The sequence below is a fragment of the Podarcis gaigeae genome (genome assembly GCF_964106915.1).
Source record: "Podarcis gaigeae genome assembly, chromosome: 7".
In the NCBI taxonomy this organism is placed as follows: Eukaryota; Metazoa; Chordata; class Lepidosauria; order Squamata; family Lacertidae; genus Podarcis; species Podarcis gaigeae.
The window spans coordinates 18,545,650-18,568,187 of record NC_139683.1 but is presented as its reverse complement, the minus strand read 5'-3'; the positions used below and the strand labels follow the sequence as shown (position 1 = coordinate 18,568,187).

General features: G+C 40.3%; 1 protein-coding gene across 5 annotated transcripts in view; it reads right to left on the bottom strand.

The window, feature by feature from the left end:
- Window positions 1-22,538, bottom strand: part of CSMD3 (CUB and Sushi multiple domains 3) — a 580,687-nt gene that overhangs the window by 471,107 nt on the left and 87,042 nt on the right. For all 5 annotated transcript variants that reach the window (XR_014566768.1, XM_083748860.1, XM_083748861.1 and 2 more), the window contains exon 2: window positions 2,465-2,687. Coding sequence is in view for 4 of the 5 variants with exons in the window: in XM_083748860.1 (XP_083604986.1) it covers window positions 2,465-2,687 (223 nt within the window). In the remaining variant the exon portion in view is untranslated. The remainder of the gene's footprint in view (window positions 1-2,464; window positions 2,688-22,538) is intronic.

Genomic DNA, 22,538 nt, shown 5'->3' with positions numbered 1-22,538 from the left:
AAGTGGTGGCCAAAGCTGCAGCACTGCATGAGGCTGTTTGAAGAAAATCAATGATCCTATGCTCTGTAGTTCAAAGTTGCGTCAAAAATGCTGAGCCCTTAATTTGCGCCTAATCATTTCGGAACTGCTTTTGCTCAGCTGGTCAACTGAGACAGAGATGGAGCAGTGCAGAGCAAACTAAGTTTCCTGGACTCTCTAGTAATGAATACGTGTTTTTGGACAGAGCCCCCAAGGACCCTGAAAAACACAGGAGGTCTGTATTTATAAAGCAAACAGCACAAAGATCAACAAGCCCTCCGAAGAATAGGGAGACAACAGCTACTTCTCTGACCCTTGTTTTTCAAAGCATTCTTTCCAAGGGAGTACAGTACTGGTTATCAAGATGCTTCAGCTTTTCAGCCACATTACTTTTTTAATAAAAAAAAATAAAACTGATTTTTATTAAAGGTATTGCAAAAAATAATAATCTATTAACAATAAAAAGATAAACAACGTCTCCATAGTCATACATTATTGCAATACAACATGACAGTGGATTTTACTTTGGCAACCAAGTTGGCAGGAAAGTGTCCCTCCAGAAAGATAGTGGCATAATAAATTAATGGGTACTGAGTTTGAACAAATTTATCTGTCAGAGCCACTCCTCTGGCTTCCTTGAATACTTGGGTAAGAGTCTAATCAAGTGCCAATTGCCAGACTCTTTTCATACCAAGTTTTAACAGGAAGATTGTCCATTCCCCTCCAGTATCATGCCACTAAAGTTTGGCAGTTAGGTACTGATGTCTACCAACAAAAAACCAGAAAGGAATGCAAAGAGTAGGATCAGGCATAATCATTTGTCTAATAAGTTACCTAAGTATAGAGAAAGTTGCAGACCCCAAAGTCTTTGGCTGATGTGACCTCACATCATAAATGAAACAGTGCCCCACATGTCCCACATCTCCTCCAACACCAAATGGGGAAGTAGGGGTTTGTGCAGCTAAGCCTGATGAGGTAGCCAACAAATGAATCCAAAACCATACACCAGACCATTGAGTCTCTTCATTTTTCTTTTTAAAAAGTGTCAAGCTACACACAGGGCATGTTAGTCACTTGTCCCAAGCTTCAGTGGGCAAGTGTAGCATGGCCACCCTAGTCTTCCCTCCCATACACCCAGTGATGGATGCATGTGTCAATTTCAGTTTTTCTCCATTTCTCAATTTCACAACCTTAACTTCAGTTCACCCCTTTGCAATATTTTAAAAGTCTGCAGTAAAATTAGTGTGCATTTATGTGCAAATTTCTCCCAATGTATGTATCTTTGTGTACATTTTCTTTTATCTAGTATAATAATTTCTACAAGCAATCTCCCCCCACCCCCAAATAGCATGGATTTTGTATTTTCACTAATGTGCACTTTTTTGTGTATGCATTCTTTGGTTGGGGAACTTTGTCTCAATGTATAGAATAGTGTGACTTTCAAAGAAGAGTTGTGTTTCAGTTGTTTGGGAAGTGCAAATTTGAGAAGTTTTCTTTAAAATGAAACTATATGAATTTCTCCCCCATGCCTACATACACTCCACATGGTTTTCAGTTCTGATTCTGTTGGCCAGTCAGACATTTAGGCTGATTATATCTGGCAGTAACTATATGATAGGCTAACAAACCATCTTCAGGTCAAGAGAGAGAAGAACATGGCAGGGTCATGTGAAAGAGAGACAAAATTTTGAAGATTAGTTATCTCTTGCTTTCTGATGGAATGAGCTGATCAGCAGAGGAACAAACCTTCTAAGGGGCTGGATTCCCCACCTATCAGGGATGCAGTGAATTTTCTGCATTGGCCTCAGGCAGAATATATTGCTTTGAGACCCCTTCAAACTCTTTGCATATATGTACACAATCTAAGATTCATCACTCAAATGTAAAGATATGGGCAATTGGAGAATAAAGAATGTCCCTGGGGAAAAGGACAATTAGTGCATATGCAATATTGTCTATTGGGAATACTGTCAATGCTTCAGGCAGAAGTGTTTACCAGCCTTTCTGTATGAGATAATTAAAATGAAAACTAGTGGTGCTCACGAATTGATCCTGCAACCTTCTGCAAACCTTATGCTCATGTGCCACTGAGTTCCCATGTGCTTCAACAAGATCTACAATGTAACCCAAATAACAACTGCTTTCAGAAAAACACAATACAATGAGTTATAAGCTTTCCCATTACCTAAACTTATGGTTTGTACAAAAGCTAATGCATTTGTGTCAAAGGAATTGTCAACTGTCATCTGAAAATGAATGGGCAATGTTTTCTTTTGGTGAACCTCTTTCCGTAATTTGACTTTAGCATCTGCTATTGAAAAGAGGATGAGCAATATAGCTGAAAAAATGTAACAACTTCAGTTCCAATATTGCCAGGAAATACATTTTAAGAAAATGTATTCATTTGTAGCAAACCATATTTTGATAGGATGTCAACAATATTTACCTTGTCCTGAAGTTTGTAGGATGTGGATGCCCATCATATAATGATAAATAATCGTATTCTTCTTCTAGAGCAAAAGACTGAAATACTATCTGTATTCTGTTTCTTTCTTCTGCAATTATTACCCACGTACAATTTGCGCCATTTGGATATCCATATGGGAAGCCGGGGCTTTCTATAGTACCATTAAGTCCTTTTAATGTTCCACCACATGTATAAATAAATCCTGCAAAAAAATGAATAAGAAAAAAAGAGTAAATTCATTATCACCACACATACCTTATTGAATGAAACAAATTCTTCCTCACCTTAATAGATCAGTTAAATATTCTGCTCCAACTCTGCCAGATATTTATCTAACTATAGTAAAACACATCTTTGGCATGTCAGTCCCCTATGGGTCTTGAAATCAAGTAGACTTTTCTGTGATAGCTCCTCGATTATGGAATTTACATTATGTCCAAGTTGATGAATTTAGGATTTGTCATTTGCTTGTGAAATTCATATTCCAAGTCATAGAACTGTAGACTTGGAAGGGACAAACAAGAGTCATCTAGTCCAAACCCTAATTTTGCCCAATGTGGTGCTTAAACCCATGACTTGGAAATTAAGAGTCTCAAGCTCTTATCAAATGAGCTATCCCTTGGTCTTCTCCATTCACAGCTAGCAAGATGAATGTGCTGCTCTCTTTCTTTTACTAACATTATGAAAACTATTTCCTTTAACCTTTATTTGTATGTGGAGCTCTGCTGGAGGTATTATATCTTAAGTCCATTCCAAAAACACAGGTTAGGGCAGAATGCTCTGGCCTAGTTGCTAAGTAGAGTTTTCCAGTTAGAAAGTGGAACACATTACGCTAGTGACACTGGATGCTAATAGGTTTCTCAGAATGCTTCTATTAAGCCATAAAACCCCAAGAGTTTGAGACCTGATTGCCAAAGAGATTGCCCTTTTCCTCACACAGTGCTGCAGTCAAAATAAGTAATCATTAGCCCTTAACACAAGGAAACGATTGTACTCTTTCATGGAGAGTTCACAACTCAGTTCCTACTTCCTTGTCCCACTGCCAGTGGAATGTATGAGCCTTCTCTCTGTGATACATCCATCGTCTCCCTTAAAAATATTAAAATATGGTGGAATAGCAAACTTGTTAGCATATTGTGTGGATTAAGACAGAGCTTCACATCACCTCACATTCTCTTGAGCACAATATTTTCAACAGCGGTTCACACATTCAACTGTGAGACAGAAAGCACAACAATATGTATCATAGAAAATTTTACTAACAGGTAATTCCACCTATGAATCAGAGGGAACCTTTGATGCTGAAAAATCCAAATTGTCAGAATGTTGAAAGTGCACCTCTTTATCTTGGTCTTGACAACCGAAATGTGTGTTTTTGGGGATCCACTCTATTCCTGAGGGTATGATTTGTTTTAATTGTTTTAAATATTGAATATTTAAATTGTTGTAGCCTGATGGTGAATGCTGGGTATCGAATTAATAAAAATTATACCCTAAGGCCTGCTGAGAACACAGCTGTAGGTTTCATTTCATTTTGTTTGTTTGTTTTATAAAATTTTAACACTGTTTATGTTTCATTGTTCATTTGATTTTAACCCTCAAAGCTGTTAACTTCCCAGTTTCGTTGGATTCCAGCACCCATCAGCCACAGCCAGCATGACCAAAGGACAGGAATTTATTTATTTTATTTTATTACATAAAATGTATACACTGTTTGATTGTAAAAAGCAGCAACAAACAAATCTTAAAGTAGTTTTCAAAAAGACAAAACAATAAAATTGGGGGGAAATTAAAAATATATTAAAACATACACGAGGTTAAAATACTAGGAAGTTTAAATTTTCTAAGCATTTGGGTAGGCTTTACAAAACCATGTTTTTAGCAGGCACTGAAAACAATTCAGAGAAGGTGTCTGCTTGATAGGCAAGGAGTTCCAAAGTACAGTATAGGTGAGGCCTTCTTAAATGACAAAGTTCTTACAAATGCAGAATGGCTATTATGAGGCACTTGTAATAGTGCCAGTTCCACTGATTGAGGAAATGATCCGTTAATAGGCAAGATGTTAAATTGTTTTTATATGCAACAACTGCGGCAAGAGTATTATTAGCCCAGAAATGGAAACAAGAAGAAATTCTGACGAAAGAAGAATGGCAGACGAAATTAATGGACTATGCAGAATTGGACAAAATGACAGGAAGGATTCGAAACCTGCGGGACCAGAGATTTACAGAAGATTGGAAGAAGTATATGAATTATTTGAAGAGCAACTGTAATCAACAAATTACGCTAGTAGGATTATAATAAGTTTTGTAAGGAGAAATATACAAAGTGTTACAAAATATAGGGGCTCAGGAGCAGAGGCACAGGGAAGAGGGGAGATGGAGAGCGAGGGGGAGGAATCCGAGGGGAGCGTAGGAGGGGACAGTGGTCCGAGGGATTCCATGAGCCTCTCCAGCGAATCGGAAGATTCACAAAAGGGGGCGCCAGTGGCCAGGGGCAGGGGGTTCCCAAGGGGAACGCCCCAGGAGCAAGGGGGCAGCAGGGACTCCCAGAGCAGTAGTTGGAAATCAGGACCAGCTTCACCACCAGAGCAGAGTGGGGGGGAAGAGTCCCAGGTATCGGGGCCAGTGCTTTCCCCACCAGGGAGAGGAGACGAGGCAGAGCTGACCACGCCTCCATCGGAGAGTCAGGCAACGGAGGGGAGGTCAGATCCGGCCAGTGTCACGGAAGAGGGAAGCAGTGATAGAAGCAGTGTAACGGTTAGGAGAAAGGTCACTGGGTTGGCGCGAGAAACAAGTTCAAATGTACAGGAGCGCGGGACAGCAGAGAATGAGGATTGGGAACCGGGTCCTAAAGCCCGCCGGAGGCAGGGCGAGGAGCTGAGCGACTCAGCGTCGGAGGAGTCCAGAAAGGGCAATGTCCCGGTGGGCAGGAGGACCCAGAGGAGGAGAGAACAGCGCAGAAGGTGGAGCAGGGCTAGGATCTTAAACTGGTGTGGAAGGGGAGGTGATTCAGACGGGACTTCGCCGATCTAAGGTCTAAGACGTAGGGCTGCACGCTCTGGCGTTGAAATGGAAACTAAACTTCAATAAAGACTTTTGTACATTACATCAACCTGGCGTTGGTCCTCTGTGAGCTGGGACCTAGAGGCAGCTCTGACAGATAGAGATATTGGTTATGAGTTTGAAATGTAATAGGGAGGATAAGAAATGCATACTGAGAGATTAGATTGGAAAATTTTCAGACAGGATTGATGGAAGTCAAAAATTTAAATAAGATGTAAAAGTATGTTAATTACTGTTGAAAATGATATGTTAAAAAAACTAATAAAAAATATATTTAAAAAAACTTTTAAAAAAGATCGAGGAAATGATCAGAGATGTAGTCAATGAACTTCTGAAGCGCAACATGTTCCATGTTCATACAATGTACCAATGGTCTAAGGCCAATAGGCTTGGTTCCTGCAAACTAGTTCAGAACAACCATTCCATAACCTTCTCAGTCTGGCCTGCACACTGTTGTCTATTACCAAAATTCCATACCCAAAATATTTCTTATTTCCCCTCTTTGGTGCCTTCAGCAACTCATGATCTATTTTTAAATCCCATCTGAAAAATTATCTGTTGTTATTTATTATTTAACTCTGACTGCATTAGTTAACTTTGTAAAAGCCTTTGGGATACATTTAGTTCCGATATCACTTCTTCAGAATGAAACTTGAATTACTTATGAAGAGTTATGTTGAATTATTTACATGGGCTGTGCCTCGGGATCTTGGATAGAATTCTCTGTTTTTCAGAGACAAGTGGACTCCATGTTTTTGTCAGGAAGCTGAAGAACTCCACTCTCAGTGACCTTTCTCACAAGTGTTTGTTTCATATTTTCCGCTGGGGAATACAAGATGTGGGTCTACAAAACCACTCAGTTTAAAGCTAGTTAAAGTTTCTGAACACCCCCCCCCAACACTACCCATTTTGAACATTACTGTCTTCAAAACTGAGGACACAAGACAAATAATTGTAGGGATATCTCTGTTCTGAGGTAAATCTTACAACCCCTGCACACCAGCCAAAGAACCCTGAAGACAAATATATAGTATTGTTTCTTCAGGGGGGGAAATTATCAGAAAATACTTGGAACATAGAACACCAAAAGCAAGAAAACATGATAGTCTTTTTATCAGCAAAGCTGGAGGTTCATTTTATATGTTGTACTGCTCTTTGCCTTACAAGGGAAATCCATGTTCCTGTCAGGACTAGAGACAGATCAAAGTAGGGCTGAGAGAAAATGGCCTCCCCAAATTCTCTGCCTTATTTGAAAGAGGGAGATGGGTTCAGAATATTCTCAGGGAGAACAGAAGTAGAATTCTCCAACAGTCTGAAAAAGAAAATTTATCATGGCCATTGCTTCTTTAAGCAATATTAAAGTAATATTAAACAATAATAAACTTGGGATGCAAAGGAGTGTATGATATTTGTTACCCTATTTATGAATGAAATGCGGAGGGGCATTTCGCTTTATATTTAACATAGGGTTGGAGCAGAAATTCTCAAATAATTTGTTAGAAATTAATGTCTTTCCTTGAGAAAACAGAGACAGACTGTCCAGCAAATGTGTAAGGGAGAGAGAATTGCTCCCCACTGCAATTTTTTGTCTGACCCTGATTTTATGTATTAAGTTTCATTTATTTATTTAGTGTAATTCATATAACCCTTAACAGAAAAATATGAATGTGCTTTACACGATAATACATAGTAGTCATTCAAATAGGCTAAAAACAGACTCCAGAAACTAGGCACCCTAAAATTGTCAAAATATAGATAAAATCAACAGTTTTAAAAACAAATAAACACAATAAAATTACATGTCTGGAAAGGCTTGCTTTCAACAGCTGTCAAAAATAGTACCTAATATCAATAAGCAGAGAGTTCCAGAGAATAAGTGATAACACTAAAAGATTAAGTTCTTAGTAATAGCAGAATGGACATTATGTGACACTTCTAAGAGTATCAATTCCACTGATAAAATTAGTCAAGTGGTCATATATGGGGTGAGGTGATCCCAAACTGACTAGTTTATTGAGCAATTGGGAGATCGTACCACATTAGGGAAGAATTCTAGTCTAAACCACTTCTTTCTTTTCTAATGGAAGGAAGTTCCAACTTTTGGTTTTAATCCAGTTCATGAGAAAGCAAAAATAAAAATAAAATACGTAGAACAAAAATATATTTTCAAAAAACACTGCCGAAGCAACCAGAACAGAGCAAGCAAGCTGAACAATGATATGCAAATGCATTTGATTTGCATAATCCATTCTAAAAACAGATTTAGCGTTTTCTATTTTTAAAATAATACGGGGTGTTTTAGCACCAATTTCTAGGCTTTCCTTGCTTTATAAGTCTCAGATTCCTATGCATTGCCAATGAGAGAGAAATCATTCTGAGCACACATACTGGGAGTTCCATTTCAGGTTTCAGTGTCTCTGTCGGTGGCAGTTTGTATGTGGTTGGGGAGGGGCAGAGAGAAGAGTACAGGGCTGGGCCAACATATCTTACTGCCTGGAATAGAGTAGCAAATTGCACCCCACCCCTCCAAGGTGTGGAGTTTAGCACCAGCAAAGTTAGGTTGCCACCTGAAGCAGGAAATTCCACAAGCACCTCTCCCCAGACAGTAAAAAATAGTAACACTATTCCTGCCCTTTTCATAGCACCCCAAATCAGTGGCAATTTGGCTAACGTCTACCCAGATAGTGATTTCACTAGTGGGACGGGAATTTACAGCAAGGATCAAAAGCTTGTTCTTAAATATGTTTCCTGTTTCAGAAATAACAGTGCTTTCTTCTTTTGCTATTATAAAAATCTCATTGCAACCTGAAACATACCAAAAATATGTGGGCTGAAATATAAGGGCCATTGCCACCTCTTCCGCCTATCCAAAATTTTGCTTGTGACACATAGTCTTGGTATAAATATATTTTGTTCCCTGGAAGCCTCAACAAAACTTCAAAACCCAACACACAAGAAGGTATCATTTGGATGTGCTCTGTGATAATGAATGGAATTATGGGGCTTTCATCACCATATACTGTTCATCCAGAAAGGGTTTATGTAAACTTATGCAAGCTTGGAAACAGAATCATGCACACGTTTTTGTCAAAGCACATCAAGCCATAAATAAAGTATGAATACGTTCCTTAAAGATACCAGCATTTTAAGTTCGCATTTGCACTTTTGGCTGCTTATAATGATCTGCAAACATGACTCTGCCCTTGAGCAGTTAAGAGGATTTTCCCCGCTAAGCACAAATATTGATATTCCATGAACCCACTAATAAATAAAGCTACATCATAGAGAAGCTGATTACATGGCTGCAATTTGTTAATCACGGCTGGAAAAGTTGAGAGGTAGAGACACAGCATGCAGAGTTCCAGCTTCAATTCCTAGCAATTTCCATTTAAAAGCATCAGATAGCAGATGATGCTTCTAATCCTAGACTAGATGGATGAATAGTCTAACCTGGAATAAGGTAGCATGTAAAAATCACATGATATACTGGTCCCTTTACATCATTGCTGCTGGCACACATTTTCACACAGCACTAAGCAGAAAGAAGACTCAACACACCATAGTGGAGAAAATATAACAGAGTGGAGGATGTGCAAATAAGCCAAATCAGTAAGTGCAGGCAGGTAGATGCAAATCCATGTGCATGAGGGAACTATTCTTATTTTGTGTAATATTTTGTTTCAGTTTCTCTGTTGTTGCTTCAGTTTTTTGTACACCACTTAGAGATATATTTTTTTTACTGAACAATAATAATAATTTATCATTGATACCCCTCCCATCTGGCTGGGTTTCCCCAGCCACTCTGGGCGGCTCCCAACCGAATGGTAAAAACACAATATACCACAATACATACTGTATTAAGTGGTATAGAAATTAAATAATCAATATGGCCACCACCTTATTGGCTCTATACAGCCAAGGACTGGGAAATGATTCTTCCTCCTTGCTGAGTGAGCCTTGTGTATGTGAACCAAAGTGCATATTCCAGCCCCTAAGGGCAACCCCAGGCACCTATAAGCTTCAGGCTGTGAGGCTCAAAAGCGTCCCCATACCCAATAATGACTCAGGATGGCAGTGACATTAAGTTTTCCCTTCCCTGTCCACACAGAATTCTGAACAGACAAAAATCAATGCCCTACACAATGTGAAGTAGGTGAAAAAGAAAATCAGTCAGAGGCTACCTAAAAAATCCTACTCAGCCCTATAAAAGCTGACTAGCTGTAGAGTTTTGTGATGACACATCCTAATGTTAAGGTGGGAAGATGTCCACAGATAAATAAAGCATCAGTGCTCTTTTTCAGGCAGAACTCACCAGAGCTCAGTTCTGGCACCTCTCAGGTGGGTGCCATTGTAAGAGAACAAGGAAGGCTTTCATGGTGAGTTCTGGCACCTTTTTTTCTGAAGAAATAGCACCATAAAGCATTATTTTGATTTGCTCTGAAGATGCTACAAAAAGTTTAGCTGAAACCTAAGCAACTTGCATATAATTTATATGTTGATGTAAGCAGTAACTGTTAATAAACACTTTCATATGTACCTGTTGTTATGTAGGACCTGAGAAGGAAGTGCAATGCTGGATTTTATTCTTAAAGAAGTAAGTGACAATCTTGGCAATTCATTCACTTGTTATTATGTAACTTTTGCATAATACTTTGGCATGTAAATCTTTAATGAGATTTACAGAGAAGTTCAGTTACTAAAGCAACCACCAAATGCATCAAATCTGGTTCTTCGGAATCTGAAAGTAGTAATGTTCAGCTGCTAGGTGATAGGATTATGTAGAGCGGTAAATTTTGGTAGTAAATGGATGTATTTTAAAAGACAGAGGTTGTCCTTTAGAAAAAGGGGGGTGTATTTAATCCCCTCCATAGTGACATGGAGTTACATGATTTTGAAAAAGGCACTGAGATTAAACTAGGAGCAAAAGCAAAAGTAAGTTCCAGTAAATAGTAAAGTATAAGTTAGCTAAGATCAAACAAGTAGTGTGGGTGGTTTCATGGAAGTTTCAGCAAGATTAGAAAGACCTTAAGTATCTTGGTACTCAACAGTTCAGGGAAACACTGTAAAGATACCACTTCAGATGTCATGCAGCAGTCATCATAACTGTGTAAAAAAGGAAGAGGTAGAATCTCAGTATGATTAACTCCTCTGTACCTTGCAGTTCTTTTCATTGCAATCAATTACCAAACTATCAACACTCCTAAAAAGAAGTACAGTTACCTGTAGGTCTAAGCAGGTCGGAGATCTAACGGGGGGGGGGGGCATCAGTGATGTGTTTCTGCCAGAAATGAAAAGCATTTTCATTTGCTCAAGCATTTCTGCACTGGGTCACTTATTTTCTATAATTTCTATTATGTGCTTTTGTATTTTGTCTGTTTTGCTGCAGCTTTAGGAAATTGGTAAATTATGCTGTTCATCACTTTGTCACGCTAAGTGAAAAGCAATATATAAATCCTTGAAACAAATAAGCAAGCAGTCAGAAAAAAAAAGTCTTGACAATGAAAAGCAGCCATCTCAATTTCATATCCGGGGCTGGAAGGGCAGGAAGGAGAAATAAGCACCAGTCCAAATCAATGAAGGCTATTATGAGTTTAAAAAACAAATCCAACTTGAGGCTCCAGTCCTATTGGGTTTAGGGTCACCAGATGCAGAAGATGACAGCATGTACACACCTACAATGGTTTTGTAGAAGAGGGCATTTCAGCAGGTACCACACCTGCTCAATCCTCTTCTTCTACAAAACTATTAAAGATTCAGAAACCCAGTCCTCTTCTGCATCTGGCAACTTTAATTATGCTGCAATCTGATGCACACTAACTGGGAGTCTGTCCCCCTGAACTCACTAGGATTTTCTTCAGAATAGACTTCTATAGGATTACACAACACATTGTTGTTGTTGTTTATAAATTAGATCATATACTCTGCCGTGCACTGCCTTGATATCCAAACAGAATGAAGGGGGGCATAGAAATACTTTAAATAAATGAATACATGAAACTGTGCTGTTAGCTGATTAATTGTATGAGTTTTACTCAATTCATGAATTGATTAAACTTGCAAATGGGTAAAATAATTGTTCAGAAGGAGAAAAAAAGCACCCACTCTGTTTGAAGAGGTTCCTCGTATATGATTGCCATTAGTGCAATCTTAGAAAAGGCAATCCCTCATGTGAGATGGGAAAGAAGGCCTTTTTTAATATGCTGCCCATTGCCTACATTTTTAAGTACTTCTGTTAATAACAGTGTTTTTGAAAATGTGCTGCCTGATTAATTGGGAGCATCTAGCTTGCCAGATGTTATCTCTTGATCAATTAATCATCTAGCAGGTTAGAGGACACTACCATCCATAGATTCACAGCTACATGGAAAACCATACTCTAGTACTCATATGAACATAAGAACCATAGGTAGTTGTCTTGCAGTGAGTTGGGTCATTGGTCCATCTAGCTCAGGATAGTGAAAATTGACTGGCAGCAGCTCTCTAGGGTTTCAGACAGCATTCTCTCCCAGAACTACTGGGAGATGCCGGGGATTGAATTTTGGACCTTCTACCTGCAAAGCAGCTGCTCAACCACTGACTTGTGGTCATTGCCCAATGGTTCCTTACAAAAACTGGAAGATGGCTTTAAGTGGGTGTTGTGGATTACACTCCAATGTGTGTTATTATTCCAGGAGATGCAAATTAGGTAATTTCACTTAAAAGTGGCAACAGAACAGAAATCTCTTCCACCCTTACTTCCAAGTCAATATGGACATCATCATTCATGCAATAGTTACTTATCTTAAAAGTCACATATGACAACAATGACATTTCCTGCTAGTTCAAAACTGCTTTTGAGAAAGCCTCTCCTCTTCCCTAAGGGGAGGGGCTGTGAGCGGGGATGCACTTTCCCGCCCACAGTTATGCCCCCTGCGTCACAGGAGGTCCCAGTCCCGAGTCATGCACCAGCCACTTGTTTTTTCACCTACTTCGTAGCAAATCGTCACAACTTTGTAAAGTTTGGTGGTTAGGCATTGGAAAATGTGTTATACCCCTTGAAGAATCTGGTGGTCGTGGTTCCTGTCCGATGCCTAGGTGGTGTCTAGGGCCATGGCATGACCCTCTGGTGACTCTAAGGGAAAGCTTCCAGTTGGTTTGCATCAACAAGCTCCCCCTACAGGTTGTTAACCCTTGGGTGACTCCCTGCAGGGCGGGCAGGAATCAAGTATAGTCGGTTCAGATCCAGCACCTAAGCCAATACCACTCACATTCTGTAACCAATAAAGTTGTGGCCATTTTTAGCCCATTAACCTTAATTTCTGGTGTCCACATGTCTTATTTCATCTTGGGGCAGGGCCCCGACTCACAACTCCACATTCCACACACTATCCCTTTCCCAGGTCATTCCAACGGAACTCATACCATTAAGAATCTGTGTCCCAAAACTCATCTTCCTAAACATCACAATTGAAAATAGAATTATTATTTTTTTAAAAAAAGACAATAGGGAATACAACAAACGATGCAATAATTACAGGTAACCATCACAAGTAGCTGTAAGAAGCTGCTTTACACTGAATCAGGCATTTTGCCCACTAATTACTGTATGTACTGATCAGCAGAAATATTTCCTAGCTTGATGATAACTGGAGTTCTTCAACTGGAGACGCTAAGAATGGAATTTGAGACCTTATACATCGAAGCATGGCTACTTGCCATGGGCCCTGCTAAATGTTCCACATGGAAGCACGATTCCAGAAATATCAGAATTAAAGGAGTACAACCTAGTTGGTGAAATATATCAGACTTCAAACAAGTTAAATGTGAAAGAAATAGTAAGCAGATATAGCCCTTGTAACATCTCTCAAGAAAATAATTTCACTTAATTTAACATCTTTGGAAATGTCAGACTCCTAGGATTGACAAGGCAGCTCATACCATGGCACCTTGTCATTCAGTTATGTATCCCAAAGGCAGTAAGCACCTTTAGAGTTGAGTTAAAGGACAAGGACGCATTGTACTGAATCACTTTCTGAGTTCCACATATCTCTGATCCTTAAGGGATCCTTAAGGGATCAAAGACTTTGCAGTTTATTGAGCACATTGGTTATTTTAGCCCTGGCAGCATATACTAAAACTATCACATCCCCAGACCACAGACACTGAATATGGAACGGTAGCTTATCTTCTTTAGCATTACAATTGGGCTTGGTAAGTAGAACTATCTAGGCCCCTCTGACTGGGAAATATCCCCCCCTCAAAAAAACCAGATTGGTATATGGTTGGGGGGTTTTCTGCCTTTCCCTCAGTGAAATTATGGTCTTCCTTTGTTAGGCAAACGAAAGTTGTTTGCATGAGGGTGGAAACGGCATTGGGCAGGATAAACATTGTATGGGGGGTTCCCAAAAGGGGCCTGAAGGGAAGATTGACCACAGCACTCCCAAACTTGTCTTGGGGTGTCTGCCTGATGGGAGCCTGCACTCTGGTCACCCAGTGAGTCCTTACTTGCTTGGCTTGCACCACAGCAAGGTTCAACACTGGCTGACTCCCATTGAACGGGTTTGGGGTGCTCCAAACCCAGCAGACCCATTCCATCAACATGGGGCTTGTGAATGATGAACTGATCCTGGACCCAATGTCATGCCAACCCTTGCCCTGCCTGCTGCTTTCAATAAAGATTTGGCCTGATTTTGTCTCATGACCACTGTACGTTCTGCTTATTTTGCTGCTCTCATGGGTTATATAATGCGCCTGTTTGGGCAAACAAAGAGACATGTTTCCCTGAAATACATTCTCAGTAGTACCCTTTATGACACCTACATTTGATTCATTAGCAGCAGATTTGCAGTTGACTTTTCCTACGCTTCCAGTAAAATTGTTTCATTGTCTACTCTTAACTATTTTGTGCCTTAACATTTACAGTACAATTGCTGCTGCAACATAAATCCTCTCTTGTTTGCCTACTTTTTATATAACACTTTCAGTTATTTAAAGCCAATTATTGTTTTTCTCCCCCTTTTAAAGCAAGTTATTTCAGATACTCCTTGTTAACATTGTTGCTGTGACTTAACATCCATGTTCTTGAAGTGTGGCGTGTAAAACTGGGCATCGTGTTCTGTGCTAGAGCATCACACTTTGCCTAGAGTAAGAGAGAAACTCTTGCTTGTTCTCCAATGCTCATCCCATTCATCTGTCAGATACGGCAGCCTACAATCACATGTCATGAGATATATAAAGACTGTTCACACTTCCACCCTTGTATAGATGAATACATGAATAGGGCTGCATTAGAGGCAGCCAAACCATATCTACTTTACTTATTAGCTAAAGAAGAATATGTGTGATGACACACTGAGACTAACTTTTAATGAGCTTTTTGTTACAAAAAGGCACTAGCTTTTGTCAGTGACAAGCTGCTTCTTCAGATGCTGAGTTGCAACTGGGTAGAGCAAGGTAGAAAAGTCATAATTATTTCTATCACCATTCTTCCCAGGGGGCGCAGGATGGCACTCCTGATTCCTTCTTTCATCTTCACAACAAGTGTATGAAATGGGTTGGAATAAGAAATTATTCCAAGATTACCCAGTGAGTTTTATAACTGAGTAGAGATTTGAACCTAGCTCTTCTCAGTTCGAGTCCAGCATTTTACCTACGGCACCATGCTGGCCCTTCCAATTACCCTCTTCTTCTCCATAATGTGTAGTAATTAAACATGTCACAATTCTCTGTATTTCACAGCCTGTGCTCACAGCCCATGCTCATCAGGTGTAAGGTTGGTATATTCTTGGCATGATGACTTAGCATCATGCATTCCGTTACTATTATGTTTTGATGGAGGAGACGAAGAAGAACTAGTCATGCATAGGACTAGTGGGTAATACCTAATTCCACTGGAAAATGAGCACAAGTGGTAATTCACAATGCCCCATTCTAAAATATTGTTGAGGCCGCACCATAAATTACAGCAGACCATCCATGATACTGCACCTCTGAAGTGGGCTACAGCTTTGTGCTAAACTGACTCACACATAAGCATTTCTTTTTAAGTGGATTTTGGACTGTGCTGTTTGATTGCTAATAGTAGGAGACTCTATTTCCCTATTTAAAATTTATTATCTGCATAATTAAGAATATATGGTGTTGTTATTGGTGCTATAAACTGAAAATGAAATCCACACCAAGGATGAATAAATTACCCTGTAGGGAAATAATAGAAAATTCAAATGAAAACAATTTTTTTTTAATTATGCTATTCTGTCTCTCACTTAATTACCTAGTGGTAATTTAAGGGACCTGACTTAAGTTATTAATGTAGTGTTCTAAACTGAAGCCAGTGCTCAGTGAGCCCAAGACGTTTCAAGAAAACACTTTCATCACTGGTGTTTAGGATGTGTTGACTTTGTTGAATTACTGCAGTAAAGTGTGAATGATTTATGGAAGAAGAAGAAAAACATCATTTGCGTGCTTTAAAACAAAAGTGTGATGCTGTAATTGGGTGTTAAAGAAACAACACATTACTTAAGATTGCAAAGGCAATTTGTCCTATAATATGAAGTGTGGTATAATAAAGGGGAGGCTTTATTAATATTACGGATGAATGACTTAGAATAGCTGCTGGAGCAGCTAATAAGTAGCTGGTGATGTTAATTTAGGCTACAATTCTATGCACGCTTGTGTGGGAGCAAGCCCCATAAAACTCAGTTGGGCTTACTTCTGAACAGACATTAGGGTGGGGCCACCATCGACATGCCCATTCACCCTACACTCACATTCTTTTGAGCACTTTTGTTGTTATTGTTTAGTCATTTAGTCATGTCTGACTCTTCGTGACCCCATAGACCAGAGCACGCCAGGCATTCCTGTCTTCCACTGCCTCCCACAACATGGTCAAACTCATGTTGGTAGCTTTGATAACACTGTCCAACCATTTCGTCCTCTGTCGTCTCCTTCTCCTTGTGCCCTCCATCTTTCCCAACATCAGGGTCTTTTCCAGGGAGTCTTCTCTTCTCATGAGGTGGCCAAAGTATTGGAGCCTCAGCTTCAGGATCTGTCCTTCCGGTGAGCACTCAGGGCTGATTTCCTTCAGAATGGATAGGTTTGATCTTCTTGCAGTCCATGGGACTCTCAAGAGTCTCCTCCAGCACCATAATTCAAAAGCATCAATTCTTCGGCGATCAGCCTTCTTTATGGTCCAGCTGTCACTTCCATACATGACTACTGGGAAAAACATATCTTTAACTATACGGACCTTTGTTGGCAAGGTGATGTCTCTGCTTTTTAAGATGCTGTCTAGGTTTGTCATCACTTTTTTCCCAAGAAGCAGGCATATTTTAATTTAATTTTTAATTTGAGCACTATCATGGAGCTATATATGTACCAATAGGCCACTGACCAACATATTGATAAGGCTGCATGCGCCTGCTGAAATACTCCACACTGCCCAAATTGCACAGTGCCCTCTGTCCTTAGGCCTTGTGAACTGTTCCAAACTTTCAAGTTAGAATGTTCATAAACATTCCATGAGAACTCAGTAACTAAACCAATTACTAGGAAGGCCTCAATTCAGTCAACTGAAACCACTGTTCTCACAGCCAAATGCCACAAACATATGAGAGTCTTCACTCTAGGTTTATCTCAGTTTTCTGGTTGCTGTTCAGGTGATTTGGCCGTAATGGGCAAAAACAGTATATTCCTGCAAATTTACATCTTCTGTGCTTCATATATAATATCTTGCAGTTCCTTTATGACCAAAAGCAAAGAGATTCTTGAAAGGTGGAACTAAGGTCACAAATAAACAGCACTTTGTATGTTTGGATTCACCTCTCTGACAGGTTTTCTTACAATAATCTCAGCGAACAGAACTGTGAAAGACTTCTTCCTGAGACCCTGGAGAATTTCTGCCAGTCAGAGAGACATCACTAGAACAGAGGATGCATTTGGCTGATTCAGAACAAGGCAGCATTTCATAACCTTATGCTTTATTTATTTAGACCATGGGTTGTCAGCCTGGTCCCTTTCAGGATTCTAGGTGGGTGGTAGGGGGTTCTACAGCACAAGCTCAATCCTCCTTCCATCGAGTACTGGTGGGCGGTAAATAAATTTTACCATCAAGAAAGATGCATTAGTGGGCAGTAGGTATAAAAAGGTTGACTACCCCTGATCTAGACAGATCCTTGCATCATAAAAGGACTTCTTTTAAACTTTGGAGAGGCAAGGGTCATTAGAAGCTCTTCGGACACACATTACCTCTTTCAGCATTTTCTATCATGACTACTACAATCTAATGAGATTTGATATCTCATTAATTTCTTGACATCCACAGCAAGTATAAGTGTACTAAGAGAGTATACAAACACAAAATACAACCAATGAGGGGACATAAGAGTGCATTGTGGACCCAGGAGCAGTGAGACCATGGGCACTGAGGTTGACGATGCACAAAATAGTAATGACAGGACAAGATACTTGGATTAAAATTAGCTACAACTTTATTGATTACAGATATCAGGAGGTATTGGCTCTAGGCCTTGGATTTGTATCTTGAATCAACCAACCTGGTCTGCTGGTTGATTGTTACATTAGGGTTGATCTCAGATTATGGACCACCCTATGATGTGCACCAAATCAGGGTGGTCGTTTAGGACACCATGGGGGGGGTCTGTGGCCTGTCTAGTCCCATCTGGATGTTTGGACAGAGTACCCCACTCTTTGGATTGTGTAAAGAAAGAAATGGATGTCTCGTATACCCCAGGTAGTGTGGTTGCTGACCTTGAGCCAGACATCCTGGAAAGTGAAGTCAAATGGGCCTTAGAAAGCACTGCAAATAACAAGGCCAGTGGAAGTGATGGTATTCCAGCTGAACTATTTAAAATTTTAAAAGATGATGCTGTTAAGGTGCTACACTCAATATGCCAGCAAGTTTGGAAAACTCAGCAGTGGCCAGAAGATTGGAGAAGATCAGTCTACATCCCAATCCCAAAGAAGGGCAGTGCCAAAGAATGCTCCAACTACCGCACAATTGCACTCATTTCACACGCTAGCAAGGTTATGCTTAAAATTCTACAAGGAAGGCTCAAGCAGTATGTGGACCGAGAACTCCCAGAAGTGCAAGCTGGATTTAGAAGAGGCAGAGGAACCAGAGACCAAATTGCAAACATGCGCTGGATTATGGAGAAAGCTAGAGAGTTCCAGAAAGACATCTACTTCTGCTTCATTGACTATGCAAAAGCCTTTGACTGTGTCGACCACGGCAAACTATGGCAAGTTCTTAAAGAAATGGGGGTGCCAGATCACCTCATCTGTCTCCTGAGAAATCTCTATGTGGGACAAGAAGCTACAGTTAGAACTGGATATGGAACAACTGATTGGTTCAAAATTGGGAAAGGAGTACGACAAGGCTGTATTTTGTCTCCCTGCTTATTTAACTTATATGCAGAATTCATCATGCGAACGGCTGGGCTGGATGAATCCCTAGCCGGAATTAAGATTGCCGGAAGAAATATCAACAACCTCAGATATGCAGATGACACAACCTTGATGGCAGAAAGTGAGGAGGAATTAAAGAACCTTTTAATGAGGGTGAAAGAGGAGAGCGCAAAATATGGTCTGAAGCTCAACATCAAAAAAACGAAGATCATGGCCACTGGTCCCATCACCTCCTGGCAAATAGAAGGGGAAGAAATGGAGGTAGTGAGAGATTTTACTTTCTTGGGCTCAATGATCACTGCAGATGGTGACAGCAGCCATGAAATTAAAAGACGCCTGCTTCTTGGGAGAAGGGCAATGACAGGCCTAGACAGCATATTGAGAAGTAGAGACATCACCTTGCCAACAAAGGTTTGTATAGTTAAAGCTATGGTTTTCCCAGTAGTGATGTATGGAAGTGAGAGCTGGACCATAAAGAAGGCTGATCGCCGAAGAATTGATGCTTTTGAATTATGGTGCTGGAGGAGACTCTTGAGAGTCCCATGGACTGCAAGAAGATCAAACCTCTCCATACTGAAGGAAATCAACCCTGAGTGCTCACTGGAAGGACAGATTGTGAAGCTGAGGCTCCAGTACTTTGGCCACCTCATGAGAAGAGAAGACTCCCTGGAGAAGACCCTGATGTTGGGAAAGATGGAGGGCACAAGGAGAAGGGGACGGCAGAGGACGAGATGGTTGGATAGTGTTTTCGAGGTTACCAGCATGAGTTTGACCAAACTGCGGGAGGCAGTGGAGGACAGAGGTGCCTGGCGTTCTCTGGTCCATGGGGTCACGAAGAGTCGGACACGACTAAACGACTAAACAACAACAACAAGGGGAAGGGGAGGGCTCTCACCCACCCTCTCTGCCTAGTTTACGGAGCCAGTCCCAAAGTCTTAGCTGCCAGAAAGTTGATACAGTTGCAATGAGGGAAACAAAAACCCCGGACAGGCTCAATATGTCGGCTGGATTTGTACTTCCAGTGCATTCTTTATCTGTGGAAGATTGCATCACAGGGAAAGAGCTCATTTAGTACAGTATATTAATTTTATTGAAACAAAATATTTTTTAAAAATTCCTTCCAGTAGCACCTTAGAGACCAACTAAGTTTGTTATTGGTATGAGCTTTCACTTTTAGATTTCATTGTCAGAAACCTTCGTTACAAAAACCTCTCACAGGAAGTGAAAAATACTGTCTAATGCCAATTTTGTATCATATGAGAAACATTATTTTCTGAAAACAGAAATCAAGGTACTAAGCATAATACAAGGTTCAGTATAAAAGCTCCAGTCTCTGTGGAATATGTGGCAGCAGAGCCAGAACTGTTGAAATATTTAAGAAAAAACATTAGCTTATAAACTGCAACTGTTTTCTTTAGAGTGCATATATAATATCAGCAGGTATCCGTAGAAAAGGTCACAGGTGTTGATCGCTTCCGAAAGCTACTGAAGTCACTGTGTTCCAAAGCTAGGAAACGCCTTATATGTCAATATCATTTGTACCACACCACAGAGATTTTCACAATTTAAAAACAAAAACAAAACAAGTTTGGTTGTTAGCTCTCCCTCCTGCCTTCAAACCATCTGTCATGCTACACAGAGTGCCCTCAGGGGCTAAGGTCTCAACAAGCCAAGGTCAAGCACAGAGTGTCAGTCTAGGTTCAAAACATGAGCAAAGTCAAGAAAAAGTCCAAAGTGAATATACCAGGGAGTTCAGCAAGATGGGGAATCAAGGAACCAGAGACCTGTGTTGATTCCAGCCATGGGAAGGCTCAAAGGGAACTTTATATATTGAGACCTCCATACCCTAATTCCAAAAGTCTGTTGGAGTAAGAAAGTCTTCACCTGCTGCTGAAAGGAAAACCAAGAGGATGTTAGTCCCCTTCCCACATCTTTTTTCTGAAAAATGACAATCTGCAATGAAGTGCATATTTAAATTTTTTAAAATTCCCCTAAAAATATACGTATCTCAAAAGACACATTTAAAGTGCATTTTGATAAATTTATTGTGTCAAGAGTGATGTTGGAATATCCAGGATGTGCAAATGCTGGTGGATCCACACATTAACATGGGAGGTGAAGATCAGTCAGGACTCAGCTACATTCATAAAGATAAAGCGCTTTCTATGCGTTATAACAATGTGACACCAGAAGGCGCTGTGGAGTCTCGTCTTTCACCAACGGGATTTCCCTGTATGAAGTTTACAACATGTTTAACTGAATCGCTTCTTTGATGTGTCTCAATCCAGCCCCAGTTTGCATCGGAATTCAGTTCATGAAGATTGATTTTCTGAAGCACCCCTGTGTCAAAGCAAGCACAGTAGTAGGCTGCTGATGGTTTGTCCTATACGGTGACTGTCATTTACAGTCACTGCTTGATTTACTGTCTATTAAAGTTACCAACCTCTTCTCAGATTTTCAGTAACTGCTACAGTTGATGAAGACGGAGACACTGAAATACTCTGGAATGTTCCATCTGGCTACCTGCAAAAATGCCTAAGGATTGCTAGAAAGGGGGAAACTTAACTATGACTGGCATTCCTACCAGTCCCAGGATGTCAGAAAAATTAAAGTGAAACTACAGGTAAATATGATCATACCCCTCTGAATCTTAAACACCACTGAGCAACTTAGCATAGAAAGCAGCATCAGTTAATGTACTAAAGAATCAGCGAGCAAGATTAATGTTTCTGACATATGACAAATTAGCAAATCCTTGGATGACATATGGAGAAACAGAAATGAACATCCAATCAGCAATGGCGTAGGCCCAATTTCCTTCCTCTTCTGTTTGTTCACTGAACATTGGTACAGGTCTGTCGATAACTTGTGTTAACACAGGAAGACAAATAAGGAACTAGAGGAGGGCAAGTTGGACTGCAACAAACTGTTGCAGTGTGTGATGATCCTGTTTAGTATCATAGTCATACCATCTTTCAGGATACGCCTTCCATTCTCCTCCTCTTGTTTTAGTGTATTTCTCATCTCTGTTGGAAGCCGCCCAGAGTGGCTGGGGAAACCCAGCCAGATGGGCGGGGTACAAATAATAAATTATTATTATTATTATTATTATTATTATTATTATTATTATTATTCCAGTTTTCTGGTTTTTTGTAGTCACTGAGAATGCTAAGTCCTTATTGGACTTCTATTTTTGCCTGAGGGGAGGAGAGGGAAAAAAACTGTTTTCCCCACCCCGAAAAACATATTTTGGGTACTTCTGCAAACCTTGGGTTTCCTTTAAGTGTGCTAAATAAACCCCTCTTGTTTCACATAGGTCTGGTTGGGGCTACAATCCAGCTACAGTAACCCACTGAGTTTGAAATTACAGTGGTACCTCTGGTTGCGAACGGGATCCATTCTGGAGGTCCATTTGCAACATGAAAAGAGCGCAACCCGCAGTGGCATGTCTGCACACGCACGGGTTGCGATTTGGCGCTTCTGCGCATGCGCGTGACATCATTTTGCGCGTCTGCGCATGCGCAAGAGGCGAAACCTGGAAGTAACCCTTTCTGGTACTTCCGGGTCACTGCGGGACGTAACCT